The 15,726-nt window shown below is 38.5% G+C and overlaps 1 protein-coding gene across 1 annotated transcript; it reads right to left on the bottom strand.

Moving 5' to 3' along the window:
• Positions 1–1,809: 1,809 nt before the first annotated feature.
• On the bottom strand, positions 1,810–14,239 carry LOC118577718 (membrane-spanning 4-domains subfamily A member 4D-like). Its single transcript, XM_036178310.1, has 7 exons — positions 14,211–14,239; positions 11,998–12,157; positions 9,891–10,010; positions 7,889–7,945; positions 5,652–5,768; positions 3,588–3,689; positions 1,810–1,956 (listed from the first exon to the last, which is right to left on the bottom strand). The coding sequence occupies exons 2-7, from the start codon at positions 12,139–12,141 to the stop codon at positions 1,810–1,812; spliced, it is 687 nt and encodes a 228-aa protein (XP_036034203.1). The 5' UTR covers positions 12,142–12,157; positions 14,211–14,239.
• Between the last annotated feature and the right edge of the window lie 1,487 nt (positions 14,240–15,726).

Below are 15,726 nucleotides of genomic sequence, written 5' to 3'. Positions count from 1 at the left end.
TCCTGGATTTTGCTCTGTAGACCAGGCGGGCCTGGAACTCACAGAGATCCGCCTGCTTCTGCCTCCCAAGTGCTGGGATTAAAGGCATGAGCCACCATTGCCCGGTGAGAACACTTTTCTTACATGGAATGCTTATCTCTCACAATTCTGGAGGCTGAGACTTCAAAATCAGGGAACTCTTGTCCAATGAAGAGCACACTTTTAATCTACAGATAACTGCCTCCCCTGTGTCCACATGGTAGAAGGAAGAGTGGGACTCTCTGAGATCTGCATCTGTGGGTACTGACATCATTCATGAGTAACCTGCTCTCCTACCGTAGACACCCCATGAATGCCCTGTAACACTGCAAGTTAGGATTCCAACATCTAAATTTGGGGGTGAATTACAAGGACATGCAATTTTTACAAAACAATCAATCTAGACTAACTCCATAAATTAAAGAACAATATAAGAATAGGTCACAAATGAAACCAGCACGGGAACTGACCTAAGCATCTAGATGATAGCATTCTTAAAAGACTATGTTTATAAGCCAACAAGATTTATTTGAATGTATGTGTATATGTGAGATACAGTATTCTAGACAAATTTTGTATAATTCGTTTACGTATAAATATATATATACTTTGTGGACAGTGATAGAAAGTTGAGTAGGGATTTTATACTAGATTATGTTTATAATCTTTGGAAAGTACTACTAATAATGAGGTTATATAAGTATATTAATTACTTTAGTTAATGGCTTCTGCAGGTATGGTCTGTAGAGGGGGGAATGGTGGGGCAGGGCTGTGGCAGCAGTCACATATGGCAGAGCCTCTCAGTGAGGCTTGCCCACAGCAGAAAGCTCATGAAGAAACTGGAAGGCAGCAGAACCTTCAAAGCCAACCTTTAGTGACTCACTTTTACAGATTAGGACTCATATCTGAAAGATTCAGCAATCTCTCAAAAGAGTGGCACCACTGAGGATCAAGTGTTCAAACATGTGAATCTGTAGGGCACATTGAAGATTCAATTGACAACAATAAGAAACTGCTTTTTAAGGTTATATATAATACATACATGTGTATCTGCTCCTTGTATCTATACTATACCTATACTATACAGACATACTCATATACATAATATATATATATATATGGATAGATAGATAGATAGATAGATAGATAGATAGATGTATAGATATAGATATACAGAGAGACAGAGAGAGATGCACTGTGTGTGCACATGCGTGTGTGCGTGCGTGCTTGTGTGTGTGTGTGTGTGTGTGTATGTGTGTGTGCACACCGGACAATTTCAACTACTTGTCTTCACTGTAATTTTTCACCATATCAATTAAAGTAAACACTATGGTATTGTGTCATGCACATGCTCATGGAGATTAAAATTGTTGGCTATAGTTAATGGTTTAATTTGCCTGTTGTCTTACACACTTTATGTGTCTTTACATGATCATGAGTAGCTAAATCTACTTATTTAGCAAAAGCCCCAACAATGTGAACTGTAGTCTTCACTTCTTGGAGACCTTGGTTTGCTAACACATTTTTTTCCAGTTTGCATTTAAAACTTCTTTGCCAATTTGATAACCTTGTACATACAATGAAGGAAAGATACTCAGGTGTTGTTGGCCTAGTAAATGCTTGGGTTTATTTATTTATAACAGGTCTGATACTGCCACCAAAAGCCAGTGCAATGAAGCATTAATTTCCCAGGGAAACAAACAATGAAACATGATTCTGAAATCACATACAGGCAGGCAGGCACGCACACACACACACACACACACACACACACACACACACACACACGAATCAGAACTGGACTCTTCCTCCAGTGGGATTCTTGTATAGATTTCCTGGAACGTTTTGTTCTTGGTGTACTGGTGGTACCAATGGTTGAAGCGGCATGGGAGGTGCCGCTGCTGACATGGCAGGATTTGCTGGCAGAACGACCACAACCTGTAAACGGAATCACAACGTCACTGAGTCACCCAGTACACTCAGAGCTGCCTTTCCTGACCCCACAATGTCACCTTTACCAGTGTCTACACTGTTGCTACTGAGTTGAATCACCCTGCTTGGTGTCTCAGGCATAGGTCAGGTATTGCACACATGGGATGCTCATTCTACAGCTGAGTTTGACCAGAGAAGCTGGTGTTTGCAGCCACATCTTGGAGCATGAATCTTCCATGTAAATGGCTTAAGCGAACCAAGGTTTTGTGGTAAATGACAATGGTGTTCTTCCAAACTAGTTTACTCCTGCTGACAGCAGCACATCCATACCCTGACCTGACAGACATGAAAGAAGTTCTGCACAAATGACAGTGGCCCAGAATAGCAGAAGCATCATGAGACTTGGGAAAATCCTATCCTTCACAAACTCAAGTGATGTGGGGCAGTGGTAGAATGAAGAAGATGTATATGCTTAAGCATCACATGTCCCTAGACCACTGCTTTTGTGGGTTAACACAGGAGGTCAGCAGGACAGTGTCACTCAGCTCTAGGGAACAATTGCTGGGTTTCTCTGGCTCCTTTGTTTATGTGAAGATTTGCAGTTTAGAGGACACTCCTGGCATATAATCCTCATGGTCTACTTCCTGGTCTTTTTTTCTCCTCATAAGTCTGTCACTTTCTTATCTTTATGTGACCCTCTTCCTCCTCTTGGCTCAAGAACATCTGCAACAGTTCTTGGGAAAAGACAATGGCCAGATGTGCAGGAACTGAAAGTTTCTCATAAACAACAGTCCAATCAACTCCCTGAGCACACTTGATGCAGGACAACAAGGTCAGGAAAGAAGGGATTAGAGTGGAGGAAACAGGGCTGGATTTGATCAAAGCACATTATCTGCAGTTATGGCATTCCCAAACAATAAAGATTAGCTCGTGGAAGAAACTAGTACACAGAAAAGGACTGGAAAGGCTTTTTCACCCGGGTTTCATCTAAGGAACAGAGCTTGCTAGGTGGGGATGGTTGGCAGTGAATCTGAGACACAAAGAGAAGAGGCAGGATCTCTAACGGTCCTGTAAGGGTGCCACATTCTGTGGCTGGATGCCTTTTGGGTTCTTTCTATAGCTCACAAACTCACTTCCTTTCTTAGAAATACTTTTGTTTTTCTTAATCAGTGGTTCCTACTTCTATTTCTAAGCACGACTCCCTGGTGCATTCGCTTGCACTGAAAAACATGGATTTAGAATTGGGTAACCTCTGAACTCAGATCCTCAACATGTTTTCCCAGACTCGCTGCGTTTTCTCCATCTTTCTCTCCATCTCCCCTCTGCCTGAAGGCTGCAGACATTTTCAGCTTGTCTGTTCTGTTGTTCTCCCTCCCCCAAACTGTCATAAAAACATTCCTGAGCTTCCTTCTGAGTCTGGTTCTAAACTCTTTTATTAATGAAACTAAAATCCCCAAAGGGAACCTCAATTTCTCAGGTAAGCCTTTTAAGTCTGAGCAGAGGACCCAGTTGATGGTCTTGACTTGAGGAAACTAAGAGACAATGAAGATGTATTCTCGTTAGCTGCTAGATTCATGTGACTGAATACAGAGCAATAGAGATCTACTAAACATCATTTAATAAGGACTGATACTTACCTCACTGGGGGTACAACAGGATGCTTTACACCCAAAGGCAGCAATGGACACAGTAATGCAGAATCCTAGCACATTTAAAATGAACATCAAAGCATCCATACCCTAAAAACAGATTCATACACAGAAATGTGAAGCGTGAGTGGAGATTATAAGTTTGAAATATGCCCCCCACCCCCCCGACTACCATGCCAAAAGAGAAAAGACCCTAGCCAGGGATTTGGAAGTCCAGCTTTTGACATGGCCCAACCCTTAGACAATTTCTTGGCCTCCTGAAGGTCATTTATTTTCTCTCTTTTTATTAATAAACTTATTGAGCCCACAGAGCCTGCTATGCTCTGGTGCTAGAAATTTCACATGGAGAAAAATCATAATATTATTTCATATTTGAAGAGAGTGGTCTTTCAGGTTGGATTTCTAACCAAGACCTGGAATGGAGATATACTAGTTTGCAATGGGAATGAAGGTTGTTTATAGATAATATAGGCAAACTATCCTGGCCTGTGCAGGATGTCCAAGTTATAACATCTTCACAAGTAAAAGCTAGATGCTGAAGAATCAAAGTCCTAGAGCCTGAGGAGTCTGCAGTACTTGCCTTGAAAACAGAGGACAAAATGATGAGCCAAGGGATGGAGACAGAATGTGGAAACACAAAAGCCAAGAAAAGTACCTTTCTCTAAATATCACAGGCAGGTCAAGAGCCCCGTCAACATTTTGATTTTATGCAATTGAGATTCATTTTGAGCTTCTGTAATCCTTTAATATATCTGGATTATGCACACAATTAGAAGTAATTATCACAACTATGGTAACTGATTGGAGTGTTGAAGACCACGTCCCTTAGTATTCAATGCACTTGACTTTGTCTGATTCTTTACCAAACCACAGGATCAAAGTGGAGGAACAAAGGTAGCCCATTTGTTCTGAATTCTTTTGCCTTGAACTGGTGTCTGGTACTGCTGGGTTTGGATATTCTGTGTTACTCTCTCAGTGATCAGAAATGCTCCCTCTGCTGTGAATTAGTCAATAGATCAGGAGCGTGGCACATGAGAATACTGATTCAGTAGGCCCTGAGAATATTGGCATTTGTTGTTTTAATCCTTGCTTCTGCCTCAAGAGATCCAGTAGTCTCTGTGTTTCAGGCATTGTGGCAGGCACAAGGGGAGAACAGCAAGTAGGAGAGATGGTAGCCTTGTCACAAGAAGTGTGACTGTGTAGATAGGTAGATTAGATGTTTCTTTGAGGGTCAGAGAGTACAGAAGTTAGGTCTGTATGCCTCATATTCTCCCTTACAGAAATTTAATCACTCTTACATGATTCATAAACAGTCCCACATAACATAATTTAATTTACATAAACAAGCACAGGCTGGGCCTGGTAGCTCACAACTAAAATCCCAATACTGAGATGAGATGGTGATTTTTAACAAGGACAGCTCAGGTCTTATAGCAAGACTCCCATCTCCAGAAATATCAAACAAACACACAAACTGAAGACAGCAATATAAACAAAATGAAAGAAAGATTTCCAACATAAGTAGCAGGTGTATACGTGTTTATAATATACTGCTTTAAGATGTAGGGATTATTATTTTTCTAAGTCACTTTGGCTGATCATTGGCAGTTCCATGTGGTTTATTCTGATGTTTCCAGGTAACAAGTACTCTATCTGTTCTTTCTTACAAGGAGCTCACTCTTTTAAATCTGTTTTGTAAAATCATAAGGTATACAATATATCTTTCCTCCAGAGGTGTTTGGAACTCCCCACTATTAGGAACTTGGTTTTATTTTGGATCTCTCTGAAGTGCCAGCTCAGATCTGACATGACATAAGGGCCCCTATGTCTGTGAACTAGCCACATTAGTGGTGTTATTTTTACTTAGATATAAACAGAAGGGAAATAATCTGATGTCACCTGATCCTTAAATAAATAACTGTTCTACTTCTGATCATTCCTACCTCCCCAATGTGGTTTACAATCAGAGGGTTGATGGTTGCTTTTGCGAGAGTCAGTGAACCCTTGCCTCCACTGTGGCATCCCATCAGCCGATGAAATACTCACCACAACAACTCTGATTGTATAATGAATATGAAATGCATTCGAAAGCACACTAATGAAACCAATTATACTTGTTGCTGCAGCCACCACAGAGCTAATGGTGTTCAAAGTTATACTGCTGGTGACCTAGAAAGAAATGGGAATCAGTTAATTCAGTCATATTCTTTGTACAGCTCCACTGATATTTGAAACACACCATGACTTTATTAATGCATTTCATCCTCTTTTTGCCAAAAGTAGAATCTGTGTCTTTCCTTATGATGTCTTTACTTTCAATCCCTTGCCAAAGTAAAAGCCTTATATTGTTTTTCATAAGACTAAATACTCCAGATGATTCTCAAGGGCACTAGATACTCTTCAAATCTCCTAGTGAATATTTTCAGGGCCATACCCATTCTCAAAGTACAGGATAAGTCATGTAGTTTCTCTTGTGCTAGTAATGTCACACTGACTCATGCGTGTACCTCTAAGTTGGTAAGGTGTCCCAGACATTACACAATGGGCTGAACCTTGATTGGTCAGGTTACATGCAGAAAGATGCTCCTTCAAAGACTATGTCTTGATGTCAACAGCTTGGCCTTGATTTAGCAATAAACAACACCTGGAATTAGTCTTTGTGTGTACATTCTGTAGGTGCAGGTTAGTCTGTTTTACACTACTAAAATGTGTAAAAGGCTCTCTTTGAGACAGAATACTGTTACTTTCCTGTGTCAGTAAAGAAGAATATTCTGGTAATATTTCTGCTCATCAGAATTATACAGCTTAAACAGAAATCCACAGCTTAATGTGTGCCCAGGGATGTAAAACACACTACCAAAGGGCTGTGGAGAGCACCCCACAGCTGTTCTTATTAGGGAAGCATAACAGTGACACACGAGAAAGTTACAGACAGGAAACAACCAGTTTTCACAGCCCCACGTCTTTGCCAGATTGGGGCTACACCACAGACGTTGCCTAGAAGGCCACACCCCATGGATTTTGTTTAATGGGGCTCCTCTATGGGCTTTGTCTACTGGGGCTCCCCAACACAGAGATATTCATTAGGTAGGTCAATCTGTAGAATACTGTTTGTCATCTGCTGTATACTCCCACAGACCTCGGCAAAAAAGCCTTATACTGTTTTCCTAAGACTAAATTCTCCAGATGATTCTCAAGAGCACAAAATGCTCTTCATATTTCATAGTGAAAATTTCAGCCTTTGACATGTTATCTGGAAAGCCCTGTCTGTCATTTCCCACCATACTCTGCTATAAACACCTGACTATTCTTGTGTGAATGCTGCTAGTCACTCATGCCCATCTTCCTCTTGCATAGTTCCTCCTATGCTGTAGATTTGGCTCCAGGATTCTCTTTTCATGGTTCAGGACAATGAGTTTTTGTGAGAAGTAAAACTACTCAGGAAACTGAAAGTTTGTTGCATCTCTAACATGAGGTGCATTTTACTGGTCAAAGCTGGTTAAAGATGCTAAGGAGGTAGACAGGAGACCAGGTGTAGCAAGGTCACCTTGATCATGCTACAGAAGTTGATGTTTACCTATTACAGGAAGGAAAACTCAAATGCAGCTTTTAGTTAGTGAAATAATTGCTAGACTCTTGGCTGTTGTCTTTTATCAGTTTTATGACAGAAATCCTGCTGTAAATGTCTTTTTAAAATCATTATTGTTTTATATACACAAATTTTTGTCTGCATGTATGTACATGCCTGGAGACCACATAAATCAGAAGAAGGCTTCAGATCCCCTGGGATTGGAGGTCTGTGAACCATCACGTGAATGCTTAGAATCAAATCCAGGTCCTCTGTAAGAATAGTAAGTGCTCTTAATTGCTGAGCTATCTCTATGGCCTCTGTAATTTTTTAAAATGCTATCATTTTGGATATACCTGAAGAAGCCATTTTAACCTGTCAGTCAATGATGTTTTTGCCACTGCAAATATTTTATTTTATTGTCACGGGCTGGATCTGAAGTTTCAAGATTCATCTGTCTAACCCTACCTGGCATTTCTTCTCCAGAATTCACTGCACCAGACCAAGATTCTCCCAGTATCTGCCTTGACACAATATCCACTCAGACGTGATGAGCCCTATTATGCCCCTGTAGCTCAGCTACACTTTTGAAAGTCAGATCATTCTAAAACTCATAGCCTTGCCTTGGTCTTAGGAAAATAGAATCACCCCCTTTACATTTTAGCAGAATGCATACTTGATGAAATCATTCACATCAAACGACAAAAAAACTAATACATACCAGACCCTTTGTAGTTCTCACTGCTGCTGCGATGGACAAGGACCCTGAGAGCATGAACTGGTCACAAGAGGAAAAATTCAGGTTAAAATCTTTATACAGTTATAAATCATAGCATGCTGACACTCACTTCTAACTCAATTAGGTCTATGAAAGTGATCAATTGTCACACAACCTCCCCTTAGCCACAGCAACAGGGGAGTAAAAAGGAGACATTGGAAGAACCAAGGTTTTCTTTTTTAACTATGCAATTATCGTCCTACCAAAATTGTTTAAAGCAGTGAAGACTGGAACTCCTCAGTTTGTATAACAAGATTTTCCCCTCATGACCCCCAAATTGAAGGAGTTAGCCAAACAAAAACAGACCACAAATTATTCTTATTTGAAATATATATTGGAAACTCTAAATAAAATAATGGCAAAAACTGAATTCTATATTAGACGATCACTGGAATACTGTAGCTCATTTGAGTCTAGCAATGTGGCAATTATTTTCAATTTATTCTAAATGACTGCTGCCAACTTGATTGAATTGACCTCTTTAAACTATTTAGCTAAATATACAGGTGTCTGCATTTGCTTTCCAAATTTTGGTTTAGAAGATTTAAAAGTTAATGGGAGATTCAGTAAGATCACACCATTGAAACTAAAATCAAGATATAGATGTAAGGCTGAGGAGATGGCTGTCAGTCAATTGCTTCCCCCTGCATGCCTGAGCCCTTGAGTTTGATCCTCCATCATGAACTGTGAGAGTTGGTTGCCAAGATGACATTGAACAGGAAATACAGATGGACACAGAAAACCATAGTGAGGAGATATATGAGATTCTGAGTCCTCATTCATGGACTGAATACATTTGTAATATATTCACCTTTCCTAGTCTCATTTATACATGGTGATGAAAGCAAATATCTCAGAAATTGTAGTGATTGGTTGAAGAAGAGCATTACATACAAAAACATTTAGTAATATGCCCAGATTATAATCCAATGAAAGCTATTACTGGTGTTATGGGTGGTGTTGTTATCATATGAATATCATTATATATTATTGTCATATAATCATTGGTATTATTATTGATATCCAAAGAGCCATGCAACTTTGAAAAGTATGGGAGCCTGTGCCATTCCTCAAATACTAAACACCTGTTGTAAATTGGAAGGGAAAATTAAAGTATCAGGTTTACAAAATAACTAAATCTTCTCATTCTCAAGGTTATCAATATGGAAACTTTACAACACTTGAATGGGATTCTCAGTTGAAAAATAACCAAGTTTATGAACTTTATTTTTCACTTGTCAGCTCATACCATATAGGTAAGAAAATGTTTAATATTTTATACTTAACTGACACTCTGAACTACAAAACAGTCTCTTCAGTTTTATTTAGAGGAAGCTTGTTTAACTTTTAAAAATTTACTGAGAGTTGATTAGGCAGACTCTGTGAGTGATCTGCTCAGTTCTGTCTCCTCTCTCTTGCTAACACCCGCCCCTCATTTCACCCCTTCTTTCAGAGTTCAGTGATCCCAGCTAGAGACTTGGATCTCAGTGTCCCCAAATAAAGATTCAAGTGGTTATCCTTGGGTTTAAGAGTATACTTGTAAAATATTTATGAATAATGAAATAGATACATCAACATGTCAAATTGCTCTGGGATCAAGATGTGATGACATTCTTGTACCACTGAATAACCAACCCTAGGAATGACTAGCCTCTGGACTCCTGAGGAAATTAGTTTGCCCATGCTTAAGTAACTCTTGTGGGTGTACATGACTGCATGCTGTCACAGTATTCTAAATGACATATTAAATAAACAGTCCACCTAGTTATGTGAATGGTATGTTGATAGTGCAACATGAACAAGAAAAAAACTGAATAAAGTTTAGATACACTCTTCTCAAACTTACAGACTACTTGAAAGAGTAGAGAGAGGATTCTACCCAAGGTTAGTGGAGTTACAACACAGTGTTATTATCTGCAGTTACATAAGATGATATGTCACTCACCGTGATTGACCCCCAAACAGGGGTCCATATGTACACTGAAAGGATTATCTCAGAATGTTCTAAATTCATGATTATTACACCCAAGCTGAGGTTTATGAGCGCAATCATAACTTGTACAACCTAGACACAAAAAAGTGAAACATTATCCACCAAAAATGATGTCCATGCTAAGTACTATCAAACCACTAAGTTCCCTTCATCTCCACCTTTGATACTCACAGATGAATTTTGAAATATGATGCTCTTGTCAGTAGTCTTCACATATGGGGGAGGATGTGCCAACTTATAAATTTCCCTTGGAATATCTCTCACACACATACACATGCATGCACGCACACACATACTCACATGCACACACACATTTCAGTAATTTCAAACTTGGAGGGAATTTGTGAGGTCGTTCCCAGAGGTGCTTTTATGATACCCATGGTGCATCTCTACCACTGTTATTTCCTTTGTCACATGCTCACACAAGAAAGACTCAGGAATTAGGAAGAAGTTATTCCAGCGAGAAGCAACTTGAAGAAAAAAATTAGATGCAGAGTGAAGAAAATATGAACAGCACACAGGATCTTCTTTGGGGACTTGGAGCATGAGGAAGGAATGTGAATATGGTGACCTGAAAAGTCGGGGAACTCCCTTAGTAAAGACTAGAGTATATGAAAACAACTTATTAAGTTATGTGGAAGGAAATGACAATAGTGCATAGAAGGAAATGTATAGGCTAAAGGAAGAGACTGGAAAAGACACTTACATATTTATGTGTGCATATACATATATTTCATATGTATGTGTACTTGTAGCAATAATCTTTAAATACAAAGAAGTCATGGATATGAAAAGGAGGAGCATCATGGGAAGGCTGGTGGAAGAAAGGGGAGGAGGGAAAGCTTATAATCCTATTTTAATTTTTTAAAATAAAAAAGAATAGATCTAAACCAAGTCAGCTCCCTGCACTTTAATTTATGGAAACCCCCAAAAAGGACAAGAATTTAATCAAAAGGAAAAGTAAAAATAGAGTGAAAACCACTGGAATTCAAAACATGGAATCAATGGATAAAATTTACAAAACCTAGGTTTATTTTCCTTTAGAGATAGATAAAATCAATTAATTTCTAGGCAAAGTAACTGAGAAAACTAGTGATTAATACTCTCAGAAACCATGCAGAGGACAGCACTGTAGAAAACCAAAAGAAGAGGCTGACAAATCCAATATACTTAGAGGGAATTGCCTGAGAATACCATTTACCAAACAAATCTCAGAAACGGAAATAGCCATTATGAATAGTCTTATGTCATATGAAAAGAATTAATATTGCGTGGTAATATTATGATTTCTCCTAATTGATATGTAAAGTAATTAATAGAACACAGAACACTAAGCTCAGAGTTCACAGCACTGGGGAGTGTCTACCTTTATCTCTCCTTCAGTTTTTCTGTAAATGGTAAACTGCTCTCAACTGAAAAATTCTTATTAATAAATTTAAGATATACAAATTCCATGCTGACATAAAACATAAATCATGAATAATGACTATTTGAAAAGGTGTCTGCCTAATGGCAGCCAACCAGTAGTTGGAAGGTTGGGTTAGTGAGTGCCTTCTACATTAAGTGAACTTTAACTTGCCCAGGATGTTATTCTTTTGAAGTTCTGTATTTCTTTTTTAGGCATACTCTTCTGCAGACAGAAGTATGTGGAAAATAGAGGATTTCTCATCTGAGTAGCAGACAAAAGAAAGGCACTGGAAACGGATAAGAACAGTATGGGTTTATCAACCAATGGGTAGGCCTGGGCCTGAATCACAACAGCAGCTTGCATAGCTTTCTCTCTGCACTGAATTACACATGATCATTTTGGATGACCCACAGCTTAGAACAGACCTGAAGTTCCTATATTTTAAGCATAATTAAATGTAAAGTATGATGTGATAGAATAACATATTCATTTGCAAATGATAGGTTTGAAAATCAAGTGTCAGTGATCTTGAGATGTGCTGATGAATCCTAAGGCTGGTGGGACAGAGTCCTGGTGTTAGCTTTTTAATTTTTTTTTTATCATTTAGATGTTTACAAAATCATACTCTCCTCAGATCCAAAAACATCTTACCCCTAGGACTTTGGGTTCCCCCTTCAAGAATTTCTCTGTGCTCTCTTTCCACAGTTGTGACCTTATAACAGACTTCTCTGAGGGCTGAACATCTCCAGGGATCACCTGTATGATGGTCTGTTCTATTCCTTGCATGGTTGTCATGGCAGCAGAAACAGTGCTGAAATAAGAATGAAAATTGGGATGAACTTCTGGAAATGACTCAATGCCAGGTTCCTGCTTAAGGGTAAATTCCAAACTAAACACTCCTATGTTATAATAAAAAAATCTAGAAAAGCTACAAAAATAGTTTTAATCTCTTAACAAGAGAAGCTCTTCTGTTTCTATTCTCTTAGCCTTATTTTGAATGTTTAGATGTTTACTTTCAATAGCAACAAATATTTTGGACTTCATTTTCAAATCAGTTGTTGAGGCATTTGTACAAGTTGACTTCGTTTTCAGGAGGTTTGACCCCCAGCTCACTATCTGCTCCCAAGTTCACTCTCCTCACACAGTCTCTGGCTTCCATCAAATGCAACACCCACCCCCCCCCCCCCCCCCACCCCTGCTGTGTACTACTCAACCTGGAATGCAAGACAGGATTCAAGCAGTATTTGGTACTTCCCTTTCACACTCCAGAAGGCCAAGGTGTTCTTAAGGGAACCCAAGGTGAAGGGTGTAATTCACCCTAATGCACAACTTACTCACTTTTTACAAAGGGCCTCTGCCATGACTCTCAGAAATACCTTCAGACCTTGATTGTCTGTTAACATTCCCCTCAGGAGTCAATTACTAAAGAGGATTCTGAAGGGTGAGTTTTTTGTTAAAATAGAAAATAGAGAGGCACACACAAAAAGCCTAAATTCCAAGAGTTTGTTAGTAATTGATGATGACAGAGAAATGAAATCTAAGCAGGGCAAAGCCTAGCCTAAGATCCAATAATCTGGAGTTCATGCCTAGCTCTTTCATTAAGATGTGAGTTTCTGATTAAACATTCTCTGGGTTACGTTGACAGCACCTGTGAAAGAGTGAATTGGGCACAATTGCTTTCGAGATTGTTTCTCATCTTCACACTGCTAAAAGTCTGCCCAGCTCATGGCCTGTGAGTCTCCTAAATGAAGCCAAAGATGCTTGGAGACCTATTCCAGGTCACAGTCCATCTCAGAAGAGGATTATAAGCCTATCAGGCTGAGAACTGAGGCTCCATCCTCTGCATCTCTACCAAATCCTGCATAGAACAGATGTTGTCTTATCTAGTGGATTGTCAAGATAATATGTAGAAGACAGAGATGAATATTATGGAAGAAGGTTATTAAGAGTGTGTAAAATGATCAGTCAATAATTTAAATGTTGTTTTCAGGTTTTTGATACCCTGGGAATAGGGAAAGAATAGAAAGCAAAACAACCCCACACAGTGTCCAGAAGAGGCCTTTGTCATTTTTTTTAAAACTTTCCTTTTTAATGTTATTATTTTATTTTTGAGAATTTCATACTTGAGTACTGTAGTTAAATCATTCACATCCCATCCTTTCCTCCCTCCAACTTTTCCCATGTTCCCCCACTCCATTTCATATTAATGACCTATTTTTCTTTAATTATTATTGTTACATATGCATATTATTATATATAATCTCTCTCTCTATATATATATGTGTGTGTGTGTATGTGTGTGTATACACACAAACCTACCACCTGTGGGATCCATTTAGAGTTGCTCATATGTATATATTTAGGGATAACCAGCTCAATTGGATAATCCAAAAGGGAACTCATTGTTGGAGAAGACTGATTCTGCTTCTCTTAATAGCCAGTAATTGTCTGAAGTTCTTCCTCTAAGGGGGAACATGGCAAGATATCCTCAAGGGTACCATAGTGACATTTATATCTTGGGAATAGCCAAGAGCCATCTAAATAGACTTACAGAATAGTCAATAGGAAGAAATTCATGCCTGGTACTGTCAACCTAGCCACCTGCCTGTGGCTGGTGAGGTCCTGGACCTGGAGGAGAAAATATTGCTGCCACTTTCTCAAGCCTTTGTCTTTTCTTTGTCCTTATTCTTTGCATCAAAAATTTCCTCCCAAGGCACATTTAAATGTGTACTCAACTCTAATTCAAAATAATAATGTGTATAGTGAAAGGTGATCTCATTTTTCAATCTAGATAATCCTATATTCATCCAGTAAATTAAAAGCCATCATGCTAAAAACCTAGGAAGGCAACTCCCTGCACCTACCTTCTTCCAGCCTGCAATGCCTGCTGTCTGTGTCTGAGGAAGGGCAGGCCCTGGGATAGCACCTCAGAGTCTTTGTTCAGATCCAGTGCCCACCCACTACTCAGCACTGCTCTGCTGAAATTTGCATTCTGCTTCTATGACCTTTCTAAATCATAAAGGCTGTGGTATGAATTTCTGAAAAGCACACCTACTTCCTTCTTTTTCTATAAAAGCTGCTAACTGACTTTCGATTCCTCAGCTAGGGTGTGTATATTTCCTGTGAAATACACTAAAAAAGACTCCAAATAAGTTTTCTTTTCCACATAAACTGAGAAGATTTACTCTTTGTAAAACTCTGTCAAAGGAATATAAACAAAGTGCTATGATATATGAAAATGTACGACCCATTTTTGTATAGTAAAATTAATAAAAAGCAAAATCAAAACTAAATAAAGCAGAAATATCAAAATATAACATTCATACAATTTTAAATACTTAAATACTCAGACTAATATCATTTAGATAGCTATTAAAAATCTACTTGTAAAAATTTACACATTGCTGTTACTGTGTTTCTCTAAGAAGTGTATATATAGAATTTAAACGTGATAAGTGCACATGAAACTCCACTTTTGTTGTCAAATAAACATATATCAAAGTAGAATTGACATATAGGTTTATTGGCAAAGCTCTGTCCTCTGTGGAGATGACAGAACATCTGGGTAATTTTTTCTCTTGGTTGAAATAATAGCACAGGTATTAAGAATATAAATTTGAAATCTAAACTCACATGGAAATCCCTAAGATTATATCTTTATTAGTGTTTTTCTACTACAATCAGATTGTCAAGAATTCCATGACTTTTTTTTGGCTATTTTGATTTTTCATAATCTAAATTCATTTTTTGCACTTCATACATCAGTACTGCATTTACATTATCTCCACTCCTTCTAACCACACCCCAAGTCCTCTCATGTCCCTCTCAAGCCCTCTCTAATTATGACTTCTTTAATTATTCCGAAACACACACATTATACACACACATATATAATGTATATATTTATTTATATACATATATATTCTGCTGAGTCCATAGTGAGGGTTTCTCACTTAGATCTGGCAGTTCAAATCAGATACTAATATAGCTGTATATCTTCCTGGGCCTAGAGGAGAATGACTATTATAGATGTCCTTAATTTTCAGCAGCACTCTTTTTACTTTGTGCAAGATATAAACCTTTTGTTTGTTTGAGACATGGTTTCTCTGTGTTGGAGATTCACCTGCCTCTTCTTCCTGCATGCTGGCATTAAAAGTATGCACCACCACTGCCTGGCAAGTATATACTTTTTGTTGCTCATTTGAATTCCACATCAGAGTATCTTATTTGCTCATTCAAATGTATGTTATAATTAAAATCTAATTACATTATTTTCCCTTTTCTCCTCCCAACCCATCCTGTGTTTCCTCTCTCCAATCTTCTTGCTGCCCCTCATTCTCTCTCTAATTCACTGTCTTTTTTCTTTGATAATTATCTTTG

Source organism: Onychomys torridus, chromosome 1, assembly GCF_903995425.1.
Source record: "Onychomys torridus chromosome 1, mOncTor1.1, whole genome shotgun sequence".
In the NCBI taxonomy this organism is placed as follows: Eukaryota; Metazoa; Chordata; class Mammalia; order Rodentia; family Cricetidae; genus Onychomys; species Onychomys torridus.
The sequence above is the reverse complement of the archived record's forward strand: the minus strand, read 5'-3'. Positions and strand labels throughout refer to the sequence as shown.